This window comes from Anomaloglossus baeobatrachus, chromosome 5 (genome assembly GCF_048569485.1).
Source record: "Anomaloglossus baeobatrachus isolate aAnoBae1 chromosome 5, aAnoBae1.hap1, whole genome shotgun sequence".
Lineage (NCBI taxonomy): Eukaryota > Metazoa > Chordata > Amphibia > Anura > Aromobatidae > Anomaloglossus > Anomaloglossus baeobatrachus.
In genome coordinates this window covers 579,760,447-579,776,995 of record NC_134357.1, presented here as the reverse complement: position 1 = coordinate 579,776,995, position 16,549 = coordinate 579,760,447, and the positions used below count along the sequence as shown (strand labels likewise).

At 49.2% G+C, this 16,549-nt stretch overlaps 1 protein-coding gene across 1 annotated transcript in view; it reads left to right on the top strand.

Moving 5' to 3' along the window:
* LOC142312448 (uncharacterized) overlaps window positions 1-16,549 on the top strand; it is a 131,662-nt gene that overhangs the window by 60,461 nt on the left and 54,652 nt on the right. Inside the window, exon 4 of the mRNA XM_075351392.1 lies at window positions 3,211-3,225. Within this exon, the coding sequence (XP_075207507.1) occupies window positions 3,211-3,225 (15 nt within the window). The remainder of the gene's footprint in view (window positions 1-3,210; window positions 3,226-16,549) is intronic.

Sequence of the window (16,549 nt, the reverse complement as noted above, 5' to 3'; positions counted from 1 at the left end):
AAAAAAATGTGTTTAAATGACACAGCATTTTCCAGCACCATAGCAAAACTTAGTCAGTTGTTCATATAGTGTTAAGATGCATCTATATGTATCAGTAATTTTTTTTTTTTTTTTTCCTTTCAAAGTGCCAGTAGGCGGTCCTTTGTTATATCCCATATGTATATAAGTGTGTTATCTCTCTGCACATGCAATGTTGATTTTCTGGTCCTGAGGAAGAGGTCCCTGCACCTTGAAACGCGTAGACCTATGGAATAAAAGAGTGATTAAACTATCAACATCTCTACATCTTATTTGGCGGATTGCGCGGGTTTAACCCCTTTTTCTCCTCCTACACTGAAGACTTCTGCACGTGGGGCCGCGGCAGCCGCCATTATCCTATGCTATCTACGGTGGTTGTGACCCTTCACAACCATTTTTGGTGAGTGTATTTATCTATATACTAACCTGTACTTATCTGGTAAAACCCTATCAGCGCTTCTGTTTTTTAGCACTATTATTCTCAGAGAATCTGACATATTATGCATTGCGTGGACTTCATTGTGCCTGTACTACACGACACTGATCACCTCTCACTAACACGGCAATTAATCCGCAGAAACTATATCACGCACCCTGATAATACACTGCTTGTTATAGGTTTCTCTTTAGTTCTTTTTGCTGCTCTTTTGGTGTTACGCATGGAATATCGTACATACCTCTTGTGTGAGCGCTGTTTATAATCACTATCTTTACTCTGCTGTAAGTGCGAGTCCTTTTTTTTGCCATTTTTGCAAAAAGTCTACCGTCCCTTTAAGACATTGAACTTTGAATTTATGGGCTAAAAATTGTGATACAGGTCTATTGAGACACCCTGATAACATTCCCAGGGTATGATCAGCAGCTCATAGGGTTTTGGTTGTTCTGGTCCTCTCATTAGCTCCCTTTTGCTGCCATCTTTGATTAATTCAGTACCTAACATCCCTCCTGATTGGGCACTGGTTATAGTCATTATCTGCCCTACAATATTTACCTGCTTTCTGTGCCATAGAAAAAAACGTTAAGTGATTTAAGGGTTTTCCAGTGTAGCGTGCTGTACAGACCCTCATGTGGAAAACCAAGGGGGGAGAAGGGCCCCATATTATTATATCACCTACTCTGTGATACTGGGATCCCAATTCTAGATATTAAGTTACTGCAGTAAAGTAGAGTGGCTGCTGGTGTGCCACAGACGTGAGGTACCGGCAGTGCAGTCACTCTTGAGTGGCTGCTGGTGGGCCACAAAAGCGTGGTACCGGCAGTGCAATCACTCAAGTGGCAACTCGTGGGCCCCAGACGTGGGGTATCACGTAGTAGCCACTATTTACCTTGCGCAGTGTCGAGTGGTGTGGTGCAAGGTAAGGTCCTACCCTTGAAAGCAACATGGATGCAAAGACATAGTTCTCTGTAATTGTTATCATTGTCGTGTGGTTGTTGTCATTCCGAGTTGTTGCAAGGATAAGAACTACACAGAGTAGATCCTCATCCAGTAAGGATGAGGATGTGGAGATATGGACTCCTGCAATTGATGTTGTACAACACATAAAAGGCGCAGAAGCTATCAAAGGCTGTAGACCAAATTGGGAAAAGGTGAATGCAGGTATGAATGGAACACTGGATGAACAAATGTGGCGCCCCTGACCTGGTCAGGCACCACTGAGTACTGCACCCAAGTCGGGTCAGTACAATACAGGTAATCCTGATGGCTGATAAGCGTGTGGACACACGGAACACTAGTAACTAGGAACACACACACAGCTAGAGGGGACCCCTGAGCAGACTCAGGGAGGGGGCGGGGCCCTCGCTTCCCAGCTAGTGGTGGGTGGCGTCACTGGGAACAAGGGAGTTGTGCAGAGGCAGCCAAAGGAGAAGGAAGTGGAGGAGTCGCGTCTGGAGGGCAGAGCAGTGAGCAGGGCCCTTACAGACACTGCACCGTTCGTGGCTGCTGGCGGGGGAGAAAGGGCTACCTGGTAGTGCCGCCCGAAAACTACCTGAGGCCGGAGTGCAGAGAGGTGGCCGAGTACGGGGACTGCCAGTAGACCCTGCCCGCACGGGGTTACAGGTCCCCAGAGCAGGGGCCCATTCAGTTGGCCTGCTAAACCTGCAGGTGGGGGGCACTCCATGCCCTTCACCAAACCAACGCAGAGTCCGGAGCCACGTAGCAACGAGAGGGCCCATAAGTGGAAGAAGGCAGCAGCCAGAAACACTTGGTCCAGGCTACAGACAAAGGGCCAAAAAGGGGAGAACTGGCAGAAGCAGCTTCCCTGGGTGAGCCCCACACGACTTCAGGTCGGGGCCACCTCAAACAAAGAGGGCTAGGAAGGCGAGCTAGCAGCCACCCCGACGTCAGCCAAAGGGATACCCGGTTCCCCTCCTGGTTCATCACAGCATCGCCCCAGATACCTCACTCTTCTAACAACAAACAGTGAGTAAAACCCTGAAAGACATTACTGCTGTGTGTGTGGATTACTCTGCGACTTGCTGCACTATACACCTACACCGGGCCCTGGGGCCAGCCTCACTCTCGGGAGGCCACCACATCTGACTGCACCTACCATCAGCCCCAGGTGTCCCTTAAACTGCAGTGGCGGTCGTCCTGACCGCAATACCGAGAGTGGTGTCATGAATTTCCCATTGAAGTTAACCTACCTGTTATCCAGCACTGTGGCGTCCCCGAACAGGATCAGCGCTCCTGGGGCGTCACACAAACATGGCAGGATTTCCTGACTAAATGTAAAGGATGGCTAGAGGACCATAATAAGTTTGACCAGGCCATAATGTGGTATGAAGTAGTCCAAGAAATGACTAGGACTGAACATAAGCAGAGGCGTATCTAGGGGGGGGCTGGTGTGGTATCTGCCCCGGGGGCGCAACAGTCAGTGGGGTACTGTCGGGCTGCCTGATGCGGCTGTGTGAAAGTCTGCCCGGGGGCTGCGTTTGCGGCCCCGTAGTGGGAGACGGCCATTCTCTAAGCGCAGCTGTCACACTGACAACCACACTCGTAGAAAGTGCAGCGCGCGGCTCCCAGTACTCAATTGTCCTTGTATCTGTCAGATGCGAGGACAATTGAAGCGGTGATCGCTAGTGCTGACTTACGGGTCAGAGCGACGGCTGTTATGTGATCAGGTCAGCTTATCACATTGGTGACCCGGAAGTCAGGGCCGCAGCGCGGAGGTAAAAGAGAACGCTGATAAGTGTTCCCGTGGAGCTGTGAAGACAAGAAAGAGGGTGGGGGAGGGAACTATCTGTGGACAGAATATGGTGGGAAGAGAGGATGGGGAGGGGGAAGAATCTTGGGACACAGTATAAAGAGAGAGGTGATGCATGGGGAGAGGGAGGATGAGGGGTGATGCATGGGGAGAAAGAGAATGATGGGTGATGCATGGGGAGAGAGAAGATGAGGGGTGATGCATGGGGAGAAAGATGAGGGGTGATGCATGGGGAGAGAGAAAATGAGGGGTGATATATGAGGAGAGAGAGTGTGAGGGGTGATGTATGGGGAGAGAGAGAGAGGGTGACGGGTGATGTATGGGGAGAGAGAGGATGAGGGGTGATGCATGGGGAGAGAGAGGATGTGGAGCAAACTGGAAAGAAGTTTGGAGGACACAGAATACACAGGGCACCGTATAAAGACTGGGCAGTATAAAAGGACATGGTGTAAAGGACAGTGTGAAGAGTGTGCTCAGTATGGAAAGAAGTGGGCAGTGTGGAGGGCATGTACCATAAGAGGGAGAGTGTGTGGGTCATTTTTTGTGCAGAGAACACAGTGAGGGGCCATTATTTATTCTGGGGCACAGCATAGGGCAGATATTTTTAAGTAAAAGTATTATCATTCTGCTATATTTAGGGGCATCGTGTCGGGATGTGCTGCAGAAGATCGGAGAAGATGGAAATCTGCAGAAACGAGATGTGAATGTGAAAAGTAATCATGGCGTCAGGATAAGATAAAGAATAGAAAGAAACAACTCAGAGACAATCATCTATAACGTACCTGAATGTAAATGTTTATTTGTGATACTGACTATGTCTCATCATTAGGCCTCGGTCCCACTTGCGCATTGCTTCTAAAGCCCGCTTTACACGCTACAAGATATCTTACGATGTGTCAGTGGGGTCACGTCGTAGGTGACGCACATCCGGCATCGTAAAGTATCATAGTATCATAGTTTTTAAGGTTGAAGGGAGACTCTAAGTCCATCTAGTTCAACCCGTAGCCTAACATGTTGATCCAGAGGAAGGCAAAAAACCCCAATGTGGCAAACAAGTTCCAATGGGGAAAAAATTTCCTTCCTGACTCCACATCCGGCAATCAGACTAGTTCCCTGGATCAATACCCTGTCATAAAATCTAATATACATAACTGGTTATATTAAATTTTTCAAGAAAGGCATCCAGGCTCTGCTTAAATGTTAGTAGTGAATCACTCATTACAACATCATGCGGCAGAGAGTTCCATAGTCTCACTGCTCGTACAGTAAAGAATCCTCGTCTGTGATTATGATTAAACCTTCTTTCCTCAAGACGTAGCGGATGCCCCCGTGTTCCAGTCGCAGGCCTAGGTGTAAAGAGATCTTTGGAAAGGTCTATGTACTGTCCCCTCATATATTTATACATTGTGATTAGATCCCCCCTAAGCCTTCGTTTTTCCAGACTAAATAACCCCAAGTTTAATAACCTGTCTTCGTATTGCAGCCCCCCCATTCCTCTAATAATCTTGGTCGCTCTTCTTTGCAGCCTCTCCAGTTCAGCTATGTCCTTCTTATATATCGGTGACCAGAATTGTACACAGTATTCTAAGTGCGGTCGCACTAGTGACTTGTACAGAGGTAGAACTATATTTTTTTCATGAACACTTATACCTCTTTTAATACATCCCATTATTTTATTAGCCCTGGCAGCAGCTGCCTGACACTGTCCACTAAAGTGAAGTTTACCATCCACCCATACACCCAAGTCTTTTTCTGTGTCTGTTTTACCCAGTGCTCTACAATTAAGTACATAATCATAAATGTTATTTCCTCTACCCAAGTGCATGACCTTACATTTATCTACATTAAACTTCAATTGCCACTTCTCAGCCCAATCCTCCAATTTACATAAATCTCCCTGTAATATAAAATTATCCTCCTCTGTATTGATTACCCTGCAGAGTTTAGTATCATCTGCAAATATTGAAATTCTACTCCGCATGCCCCCAACAAGGTCATTTATAAATATGTTGAAAAGAAGCGGGCCCAATACTGACCCCTGTGGTACCCCACTATGAACTGAGACCCAGTCCGAGTACGTACCATTAATAACCACCCTTTGTTTCCTATCACTGAGCCAGTTTTTAACCCAGTTACACATATTTTCCCCTATCCCCATTATTCTCATTTTATGTACCAACCTTTTGTGTGGCACCGTATCAAAAGCTTTTGAAAAGTCCATATACACAACATCCACTGCATTTCCCTGGTCCAGGCTTGAACTTACCTCTTCATAGAAGCTGATCAAATTAGTTTGACAGGATCGATCCCTCATAAACCCATGTTGATACTCTGTCATAAGGTTATTTTTCTTGAGATACTCCAGTATAGCATCTCTCAAGAAACCCTCAAGGATTTTACCAACCGTAGAGGTTACACTTACCGGCCTATAATTTCCCGGCTCAGTTTTTGTCCCCTTTTTGAATATTGGCACCACATTTGCTATGCGCCAGTCCTGCGGTACCGACCCTGTTATTAAGGAATCTGAGAAGATTAAAAATAATGGTCTATCTATCACAGAACTCAATTCCTGTAGTACTCTGGGGTGTATGCCATCCGGGCCCGGAGATTTGTCAACCTTAGTGATTTCGAGGCGGCGGCGTACTTCCTGCTGGGTTAAGCAGGTAATATTCAAGGGTGAATTTATGGCATCACTGGTCATGTCATCTGCCATGGCATTTTCTTGTATAAAAACCGTAGAAAAAAAGTCATTCAGCAGGTAGGCTTTACCCTCATCCCCTTCCACCATTTCACCAAGACTATTTTTAAGGGGGCCAACACTATCGCTTTTCAGTTTTTTACTGTTTATGTAGTTAAAGAATATTTTAGGATTATTTTTACTTTCTCTCGCAATGAGTCTCTCTGTCTCAAACTTAGCTAACTTAATTTGCTTTTTACATATTTTATTTAATTTTCTATAATTATATAATGCCTCATCACTACCTACCCTCTTTAATTCTTTTAAGGCTTTCTGTTTTTCTTTTATTGCTTCCCTTACAGCTCTATTTAGCCATAGGGGTTTCCTCCTATTTCTAGCATGTTTGTTCCCATAGGGTATATTTTCTGCACAAGCCCTATTCAGGATGCTCATAAAAGTCTCCCATTTGCTTTGTGTACTTTTATTACTTAGTACATCATCCCAGTTTATTGCACTAAGATCATCTCTCAACCGTTTAAAATTTGCTTTCCTGAAGTTTAGTGTCCTTGTAGCCCCTCTACTATACATCTTACTAAAGAATACATGAAAACTTATTATTTTGTGATCACTATTCCCCAAGTAACCCCCAACTTGTATATTTGATATGCGGTCTGGCCTATTGGTTAGTACAAGGTCTAATAGTGCTCCCCCTCTTGTGGGGTCCTGTACCATTTGTGAAAAGTAATTATCTTTCATTGTTATCAAAAATCTATTTCCTTTGCTGGAACTGCAAGTTTATGTTCCCCAATTTATATCAGGATAGTTAAAGTCCCCCATAATAATTACCTCTCCGAGACTCGCTGCTTTATCAATTTGCTTTATGAGGAGATTCTCTACCTCTTCCATAATATTCGGCGTCTTATAACACACCCCTATCAGTATTTTATTATTCACTCTCCCCCCCCTTATCTCCACCCATAGGGACTCTACATTCTCAGTACCCTCACATATGTTGTCACGCAGGATGGGTTTTAAGGATGATTTTACATATATACACACACCTCCCCCTCGCTTATTTGTACGGTCATTCCTGAATAGGCTATAACCCTGTAAATTAACAGCCCAGTCATAGCTCTCATCCAGCCATGTCTCTGATATCCCCACTATATCATAATTTTCTTCCAACAATATTAATTCTAATTCCTCCACCTTATTTGTGAGGCTTCGGGCATTAGTGTACATGCACGTTACGTATGACTCTGTACCTATATTCCTGCTTACTGTATTGACTGTCCTAACCCTTCCCCCCGTACCACCCCCAATTTCATTACTTGTGCCCTGGTCCCTATCTGCACTACATTCCCCTTCTATAAAGTGAATACCCTCGCCCCCCATTCCTAGTTTAAACACTCCTCCAACCTTCTAGCCATTTTCTGCCCCAGCAGAGCTGCACCCTCCCCATTAAGATGCAGCCCATCCCTAGCATAGAATCTGTAGCCAACTGAAAAGTCGGCCCAATTCTCCAGGAACCCAAAACCCTCTTTCCTACACCAATTCTTGAGCCACCTGTTAACCTCCCTGATCTCTCTTTGCCTCTCTGGTGTGGCTCGTGGCACAGGTAGTATTTCCGAAAATACCACCTTTGAGGTCCATGCTTTAAGCTTACAACCTAATTCCCTGAAATCATCTTTAAGGACCTTCCACCTACCTCTAACTTTGTCATTTGTGCCAATATGTACAATGACCGCTGGGTCCTCCCCAGCCCCTCCCAGTAATCTGTCAACCCGATCAGCGATGTGCCGAACTCGAGCGCCAGGAAGACAACACACTGTTCGGCGATCCCTGTCTTTGTGACAGATTGCCCTATCTGTCCCCCTAATAATTGAGTCCCCCACTACCAGTACCTGTCTTGCCTGCCCTGCACTCCTATTCCCCCCCTTACTGGAGCAGACACTCCTCTGGCGTTCAGAGGTCATGCCTTGCTGCAGCAATGCTACCCCTGTAATGACATCCCCCTCATCTGCCAAGTTTGCAAACCTATTGGGGTGTGTCAGTTCAGGACTAGCCTCCCTAGCACTTTTCCCTTTACCCCCCTTTCTAACTGTCACTCAGCTACCTACCTCACCGTCCTGCCGCTCCCTACTACGATCCTCCCTCACATCTGACCCAGCAAGCTGCTGCTCAGTGAGCAGCACACTGCTTTCCATATTGCTAATGCATCTCAGAGTTGCCAGCTGCTCATTTAGATCCAGTATCTGGGCTTCCAAACGTGCAACTTGCGCACATCTCGAACAACAGTATGCACCCTCGAACGGCTTTTCAAGGACTGCATACATGAGACAAGATGTACACTGGATCGCATTAGCAATAGTGGAGCACATTTTCTAATGGGGATAGCACTAAACAAATGTTAAGTAATTAAACAACTAAATACAAACAATTCTATTCACACTTACTTTTGCTCACACTTTGCTCACTCACGCTCACAATGAAGAAGACAGGCTAAAATTTTTCAGAAGTCTTCCTTCCGGCTGTAACGGCCAAAACCCGGTTCTCCTTGAGCTCGCGGTGACTCTTCACTTATCCCAGAAGGCACTGGGAATATGCCAATTATCCTCGCAAGACTCCTTCCCTGGCTTTCAGAAGTCTTCCTTCCGGCTGTAACGGCCAAAACCCGGTTCTCCTTGAGCTCGCGGTGACTCTTCACTTATCCCAGAAGGCACTGGGAATATGCCAATTATCCTCGCAAGACTCCTTCCCTGGCTTTCAGAAGTCTTCCTTCCGGCTGTAACGGCCAAAACCCGGTTCTCCTTGAGCTCGCGGTGACTCTTCACTTATCCCAGAAGGCACTGGGAATATGCCAATTATCCTCGCAAGACTCCTTCCCTGGCTTTCAGAAGTCTTCCTTCCGGCTGTAACGGCCAAAACCCGGTTCTCCTTGAGCTCGCGGTGACTCTTCACTTATCCCAGAAGGCACTGGGAATATGCCAATTATCCTCGCAAGACTCCTTCCCTGGCTTTCAGAAGTCTTCCTTCCGGCTGTAACGGCCAAAACCCGGTTCTCCTTGAGCTCGCGGTGACTCTTCACTTATCCCAGAAGGCACTGGGAATATGCCAATTATCCTCGCAAGACTCCTTCCCTGGCTTTCAGAAGTCTTCCTTCCGGCTGTAACGGCCAAAACCCGGTTCTCCTTGAGCTCGCGGTGACTCTTCACTTATCCCAGAAGGCACTGGGAATATGCCAATTATCCTCGCAAGACTCCTTCCCTGGCTTTCAGAAGTCTTCCTTCCGGCTGTAACGGCCAAAACCCGGTTCTCCTTGAGCTCGCGGTGACTCTTCACTTATCCCAGAAGGCACTGGGAATATGCCAATTATCCTCGCAAGACTCCTTCCCTGGCTTTCAGAAGTCTTCCTTCCGGCTGTAACGGCCAAAACCCGGTTCTCCTTGAGCTCGCGGTGACTCTTCACTTATCCCAGAAGGCACTGGGAATATGCCAATTATCCTCGCAAGACTCCTTCCCTGGCTTTCAGAAGTCTTCCTTCCGGCTGTAACGGCCAAAACCCGGTTCTCCTTGAGCTCGCGGTGACTCTTCACTTATCCCAGAAGGCACTGGGAATATGCCAATTATCCTCGCAAGACTCCTTCCCTGGCTTTCAGAAGTCTTCCTTCCGGCTGTAACGGCCAAAACCCGGTTCTCCTTGAGCTCGCGGTGACTCTTCACTTATCCCAGAAGGCACTGGGAATATGCCAATTATCCTCGCAAGACTCCTTCCCTGGCTTTCAGAAGTCTTCCTTCCGGCTGTAACGGCCAAAACCCGGTTCTCCTTGAGCTCGCGGTGACTCTTCACTTATCCCAGAAGGCACTGGGAATATGCCAATTATCCTCGCAAGACTCCTTCCCTGGCTTTCAGAAGTCTTCCTTCCGGCTGTAACGGCCAAAACCCGGTTCTCCTTGAGCTCGCGGTGACTCTTCACTTATCCCAGAAGGCACTGGGAATATGCCAATTATCCTCGCAAGACTCCTTCCCTGGCTTTCAGAAGTCTTCCTTCCGGCTGTAACGGCCAAAACCCGGTTCTCCTTGAGCTCGCGGTGACTCTTCACTTATCCCAGAAGGCACTGGGAATATGCCAATTATCCTCGCAAGACTCCTTCCCTGGCTTTCAGAAGTCTTCCTTCCGGCTGTAACGGCCAAAACCCGGTTCTCCTTGAGCTCGCGGTGACTCTTCACTTATCCCAGAAGGCACTGGGAATATGCCAATTATCCTCGCAAGACTCCTTCCCTGGCTTTCAGAAGTCTTCCTTCCGGCTGTAACGGCCAAAACCCGGTTCTCCTTGAGCTCGCGGTGACTCTTCACTTATCCCAGAAGGCACTGGGAATATGCCAATTATCCTCGCAAGACTCCTTCCCTGGCTTTCAGAAGTCTTCCTTCCGGCTGTAACGGCCAAAACCCGGTTCTCCTTGAGCTCGCGGTGACTCTTCACTTATCCCAGAAGGCACTGGGAATATGCCAATTATCCTCGCAAGACTCCTTCCCTGGCTTTCAGAAGTCTTCCTTCCGGCTGTAACGGCCAAAACCCGGTTCTCCTTGAGCTCGCGGTGACTCTTCACTTATCCCAGAAGGCACTGGGAATATGCCAATTATCCTCGCAAGACTCCTTCCCTGGCTTTCAGAAGTCTTCCTTCCGGCTGTAACGGCCAAAACCCGGTTCTCCTTGAGCTCGCGGTGACTCTTCACTTATCCCAGAAGGCACTGGGAATATGCCAATTATCCTCGCAAGACTCCTTCCCTGGCTTTCAGAAGTCTTCCTTCCGGCTGTAACGGCCAAAACCCGGTTCTCCTTGAGCTCGCGGTGACTCTTCACTTATCCCAGAAGGCACTGGGAATATGCCAATTATCCTCGCAAGACTCCTTCCCTGGCTTTCAGAAGTCTTCCTTCCGGCTGTAACGGCCAAAACCCGGTTCTCCTTGAGCTCGCGGTGACTCTTCACTTATCCCAGAAGGCACTGGGAATATGCCAATTATCCTCGCAAGACTCCTTCCCTGGCTTTCAGAAGTCTTCCTTCCGGCTGTAACGGCCAAAACCCGGTTCTCCTTGAGCTCGCGGTGACTCTTCACTTATCCCAGAAGGCACTGGGAATATGCCAATTATCCTCGCAAGACTCCTTCCCTGGCTTTCAGAAGTCTTCCTTCCGGCTGTAACGGCCAAAACCCGGTTCTCCTTGAGCTCGCGGTGACTCTTCACTTATCCCAGAAGGCACTGGGAATATGCCAATTATCCTCGCAAGACTCCTTCCCTGGCTTTCAGAAGTCTTCCTTCCGGCTGTAACGGCCAAAACCCGGTTCTCCTTGAGCTCGCGGTGACTCTTCACTTATCCCAGAAGGCACTGGGAATATGCCAATTATCCTCGCAAGACTCCTTCCCTGGCTTTCAGAAGTCTTCCTTCCGGCTGTAACGGCCAAAACCCGGTTCTCCTTGAGCTCGCGGTGACTCTTCACTTATCCCAGAAGGCACTGGGAATATGCCAATTATCCTCGCAAGACTCCTTCCCTGGCTTTCAGAAGTCTTCCTTCCGGCTGTAACGGCCAAAACCCGGTTCTCCTTGAGCTCGCGGTGACTCTTCACTTATCCCAGAAGGCACTGGGAATATGCCAATTATCCTCGCAAGACTCCTTCCCTGGCTTTCAGAAGTCTTCCTTCCGGCTGTAACGGCCAAAACCCGGTTCTCCTTGAGCTCGCGGTGACTCTTCACTTATCCCAGAAGGCACTGGGAATATGCCAATTATCCTCGCAAGACTCCTTCCCTGGCTTTCAGAAGTCTTCCTTCCGGCTGTAACGGCCAAAACCCGGTTCTCCTTGAGCTCGCGGTGACTCTTCACTTATCCCAGAAGGCACTGGGAATATGCCAATTATCCTCGCAAGACTCCTTCCCTGGCTTTCAGAAGTCTTCCTTCCGGCTGTAACGGCCAAAACCCGGTTCTCCTTGAGCTCGCGGTGACTCTTCACTTATCCCAGAAGGCACTGGGAATATGCCAATTATCCTCGCAAGACTCCTTCCCTGGCTTTCAGAAGTCTTCCTTCCGGCTGTAACGGCCAAAACCCGGTTCTCCTTGAGCTCGCGGTGACTCTTCACTTATCCCAGAAGGCACTGGGAATATGCCAATTATCCTCGCAAGACTCCTTCCCTGGCTTTCAGAAGTCTTCCTTCCGGCTGTAACGGCCAAAACCCGGTTCTCCTTGAGCTCGCGGTGACTCTTCACTTATCCCAGAAGGCACTGGGAATATGCCAATTATCCTCGCAAGACTCCTTCCCTGGCTTTCAGAAGTCTTCCTTCCGGCTGTAACGGCCAAAACCCGGTTCTCCTTGAGCTCGCGGTGACTCTTCACTTATCCCAGAAGGCACTGGGAATATGCCAATTATCCTCGCAAGACTCCTTCCCTGGCTTTCAGAAGTCTTCCTTCCGGCTGTAACGGCCAAAACCCGGTTCTCCTTGAGCTCGCGGTGACTCTTCACTTATCCCAGAAGGCACTGGGAATATGCCAATTATCCTCGCAAGACTCCTTCCCTGGCTTTCAGAAGTCTTCCTTCCGGCTGTAACGGCCAAAACCCGGTTCTCCTTGAGCTCGCGGTGACTCTTCACTTATCCCAGAAGGCACTGGGAATATGCCAATTATCCTCGCAAGACTCCTTCCCTGGCTTTCAGAAGTCTTCCTTCCGGCTGTAACGGCCAAAACCCGGTTCTCCTTGAGCTCGCGGTGACTCTTCACTTATCCCAGAAGGCACTGGGAATATGCCAATTATCCTCGCAAGACTCCTTCCCTGGCTTTCAGAAGTCTTCCTTCCGGCTGTAACGGCCAAAACCCGGTTCTCCTTGAGCTCGCGGTGACTCTTCACTTATCCCAGAAGGCACTGGGAATATGCCAATTATCCTCGCAAGACTCCTTCCCTGGCTTTCAGAAGTCTTCCTTCCGGCTGTAACGGCCAAAACCCGGTTCTCCTTGAGCTCGCGGTGACTCTTCACTTATCCCAGAAGGCACTGGGAATATGCCAATTATCCTCGCAAGACTCCTTCCCTGGCTTTCAGAAGTCTTCCTTCCGGCTGTAACGGCCAAAACCCGGTTCTCCTTGAGCTCGCGGTGACTCTTCACTTATCCCAGAAGGCACTGGGAATATGCCAATTATCCTCGCAAGACTCCTTCCCTGGCTTTCAGAAGTCTTCCTTCCGGCTGTAACGGCCAAAACCCGGTTCTCCTTGAGCTCGCGGTGACTCTTCACTTATCCCAGAAGGCACTGGGAATATGCCAATTATCCTCGCAAGACTCCTTCCCTGGCTTTCAGAAGTCTTCCTTCCGGCTGTAACGGCCAAAACCCGGTTCTCCTTGAGCTCGCGGTGACTCTTCACTTATCCCAGAAGGCACTGGGAATATGCCAATTATCCTCGCAAGACTCCTTCCCTGGCTTTCAGAAGTCTTCCTTCCGGCTGTAACGGCCAAAACCCGGTTCTCCTTGAGCTCGCGGTGACTCTTCACTTATCCCAGAAGGCACTGGGAATATGCCAATTATCCTCGCAAGACTCCTTCCCTGGCTTTCAGAAGTCTTCCTTCCGGCTGTAACGGCCAAAACCCGGTTCTCCTTGAGCTCGCGGTGACTCTTCACTTATCCCAGAAGGCACTGGGAATATGCCAATTATCCTCGCAAGACTCCTTCCCTGGCTTTCAGAAGTCTTCCTTCCGGCTGTAACGGCCAAAACCCGGTTCTCCTTGAGCTCGCGGTGACTCTTCACTTATCCCAGAAGGCACTGGGAATATGCCAATTATCCTCGCAAGACTCCTTCCCTGGCTTTCAGAAGTCTTCCTTCCGGCTGTAACGGCCAAAACCCGGTTCTCCTTGAGCTCGCGGTGACTCTTCACTTATCCCAGAAGGCACTGGGAATATGCCAATTATCCTCGCAAGACTCCTTCCCTGGCTTTCAGAAGTCTTCCTTCCGGCTGTAACGGCCAAAACCCGGTTCTCCTTGAGCTCGCGGTGACTCTTCACTTATCCCAGAAGGCACTGGGAATATGCCAATTATCCTCGCAAGACTCCTTCCCTGGCTTTCAGAAGTCTTCCTTCCGGCTGTAACGGCCAAAACCCGGTTCTCCTTGAGCTCGCGGTGACTCTTCACTTATCCCAGAAGGCACTGGGAATATGCCAATTATCCTCGCAAGACTCCTTCCCTGGCTTTCAGAAGTCTTCCTTCCGGCTGTAACGGCCAAAACCCGGTTCTCCTTGAGCTCGCGGTGACTCTTCACTTATCCCAGAAGGCACTGGGAATATGCCAATTATCCTCGCAAGACTCCTTCCCTGGCTTTCAGAAGTCTTCCTTCCGGCTGTAACGGCCAAAACCCGGTTCTCCTTGAGCTCGCGGTGACTCTTCACTTATCCCAGAAGGCACTGGGAATATGCCAATTATCCTCGCAAGACTCCTTCCCTGGCTTTCAGAAGTCTTCCTTCCGGCTGTAACGGCCAAAACCCGGTTCTCCTTGAGCTCGCGGTGACTCTTCACTTATCCCAGAAGGCACTGGGAATATGCCAATTATCCTCGCAAGACTCCTTCCCTGGCTTTCAGAAGTCTTCCTTCCGGCTGTAACGGCCAAAACCCGGTTCTCCTTGAGCTCGCGGTGACTCTTCACTTATCCCAGAAGGCACTGGGAATATGCCAATTATCCTCGCAAGACTCCTTCCCTGGCTTTCAGAAGTCTTCCTTCCGGCTGTAACGGCCAAAACCCGGTTCTCCTTGAGCTCGCGGTGACTCTTCACTTATCCCAGAAGGCACTGGGAATATGCCAATTATCCTCGCAAGACTCCTTCCCTGGCTTTCAGAAGTCTTCCTTCCGGCTGTAACGGCCAAAACCCGGTTCTCCTTGAGCTCGCGGTGACTCTTCACTTATCCCAGAAGGCACTGGGAATATGCCAATTATCCTCGCAAGACTCCTTCCCTGGCTTTCAGAAGTCTTCCTTCCGGCTGTAACGGCCAAAACCCGGTTCTCCTTGAGCTCGCGGTGACTCTTCACTTATCCCAGAAGGCACTGGGAATATGCCAATTATCCTCGCAAGACTCCTTCCCTGGCTTTCAGAAGTCTTCCTTCCGGCTGTAACGGCCAAAACCCGGTTCTCCTTGAGCTCGCGGTGACTCTTCACTTATCCCAGAAGGCACTGGGAATATGCCAATTATCCTCGCAAGACTCCTTCCCTGGCTTTCAGAAGTCTTCCTTCCGGCTGTAACGGCCAAAACCCGGTTCTCCTTGAGCTCGCGGTGACTCTTCACTTATCCCAGAAGGCACTGGGAATATGCCAATTATCCTCGCAAGACTCCTTCCCTGGCTTTCAGAAGTCTTCCTTCCGGCTGTAACGGCCAAAACCCGGTTCTCCTTGAGCTCGCGGTGACTCTTCACTTATCCCAGAAGGCACTGGGAATATGCCAATTATCCTCGCAAGACTCCTTCCCTGGCTTTCAGAAGTCTTCCTTCCGGCTGTAACGGCCAAAACCCGGTTCTCCTTGAGCTCGCGGTGACTCTTCACTTATCCCAGAAGGCACTGGGAATATGCCAATTATCCTCGCAAGACTCCTTCCCTGGCTTTCAGAAGTCTTCCTTCCGGCTGTAACGGCCAAAACCCGGTTCTCCTTGAGCTCGCGGTGACTCTTCACTTATCCCAGAAGGCACTGGGAATATGCCAATTATCCTCGCAAGACTCCTTCCCTGGCTTTCAGAAGTCTTCCTTCCGGCTGTAACGGCCAAAACCCGGTTCTCCTTGAGCTCGCGGTGACTCTTCACTTATCCCAGAAGGCACTGGGAATATGCCAATTATCCTCGCAAGACTCCTTCCCTGGCTTTCAGAAGTCTTCCTTCCGGCTGTAACGGCCAAAACCCGGTTCTCCTTGAGCTCGCGGTGACTCTTCACTTATCCCAGAAGGCACTGGGGAATATGCCAATTATCCTCGCAAGACTCCTTCCCTGGCTTTCAGAAGTCTTCCTTCCGGCTGTAACGGCCAAAACCCGGTTCTCCTTGAGCTCGCGGTGACTCTTCACTTATCCCAGAAGGCACTGGGAATATGCCAATTATCCTCGCAAGACTCCTTCCCTGGCTTTCAGAAGTCTTCCTTCCGGCTGTAACGGCCAAAACCCGGTTCTCCTTGAGCTCGCGGTGACTCTTCACTTATCCCAGAAGGCACTGGGAATATGCCAATTATCCTCGCAAGACTCCTTCCCTGGCTTTCAGAAGTCTTCCTTCCGGCTGTAACGGCCAAAACCCGGTTCTCCTTGAGCTCGCGGTGACTCTTCACTTATCCCAGAAGGCACTGGGAATATGCCAATTATCCTCGCAAGACTCCTTCCCTGGCTTTCAGAAGTCTTCCTTCCGGCTGTAACGGCCAAAACCCGGTTCTCCTTGAGCTCGCGGTGACTCTTCACTTATCCCAGAAGGCACTGGGAATATGCCAATTATCCTCGCAAGACTCCTTCCCTGGCTTTCAGAAGTCTTCCTTCCGGCTGTAACGGCCAAAACCGGTTCTCCTTGAGCTCGCGGTGACTCTTCACTTATCCCAGAAGGCACTGGGAATATGCCAATTATCCTCGCAAGACTCCTTCCCTGGCTTTCAGAAGT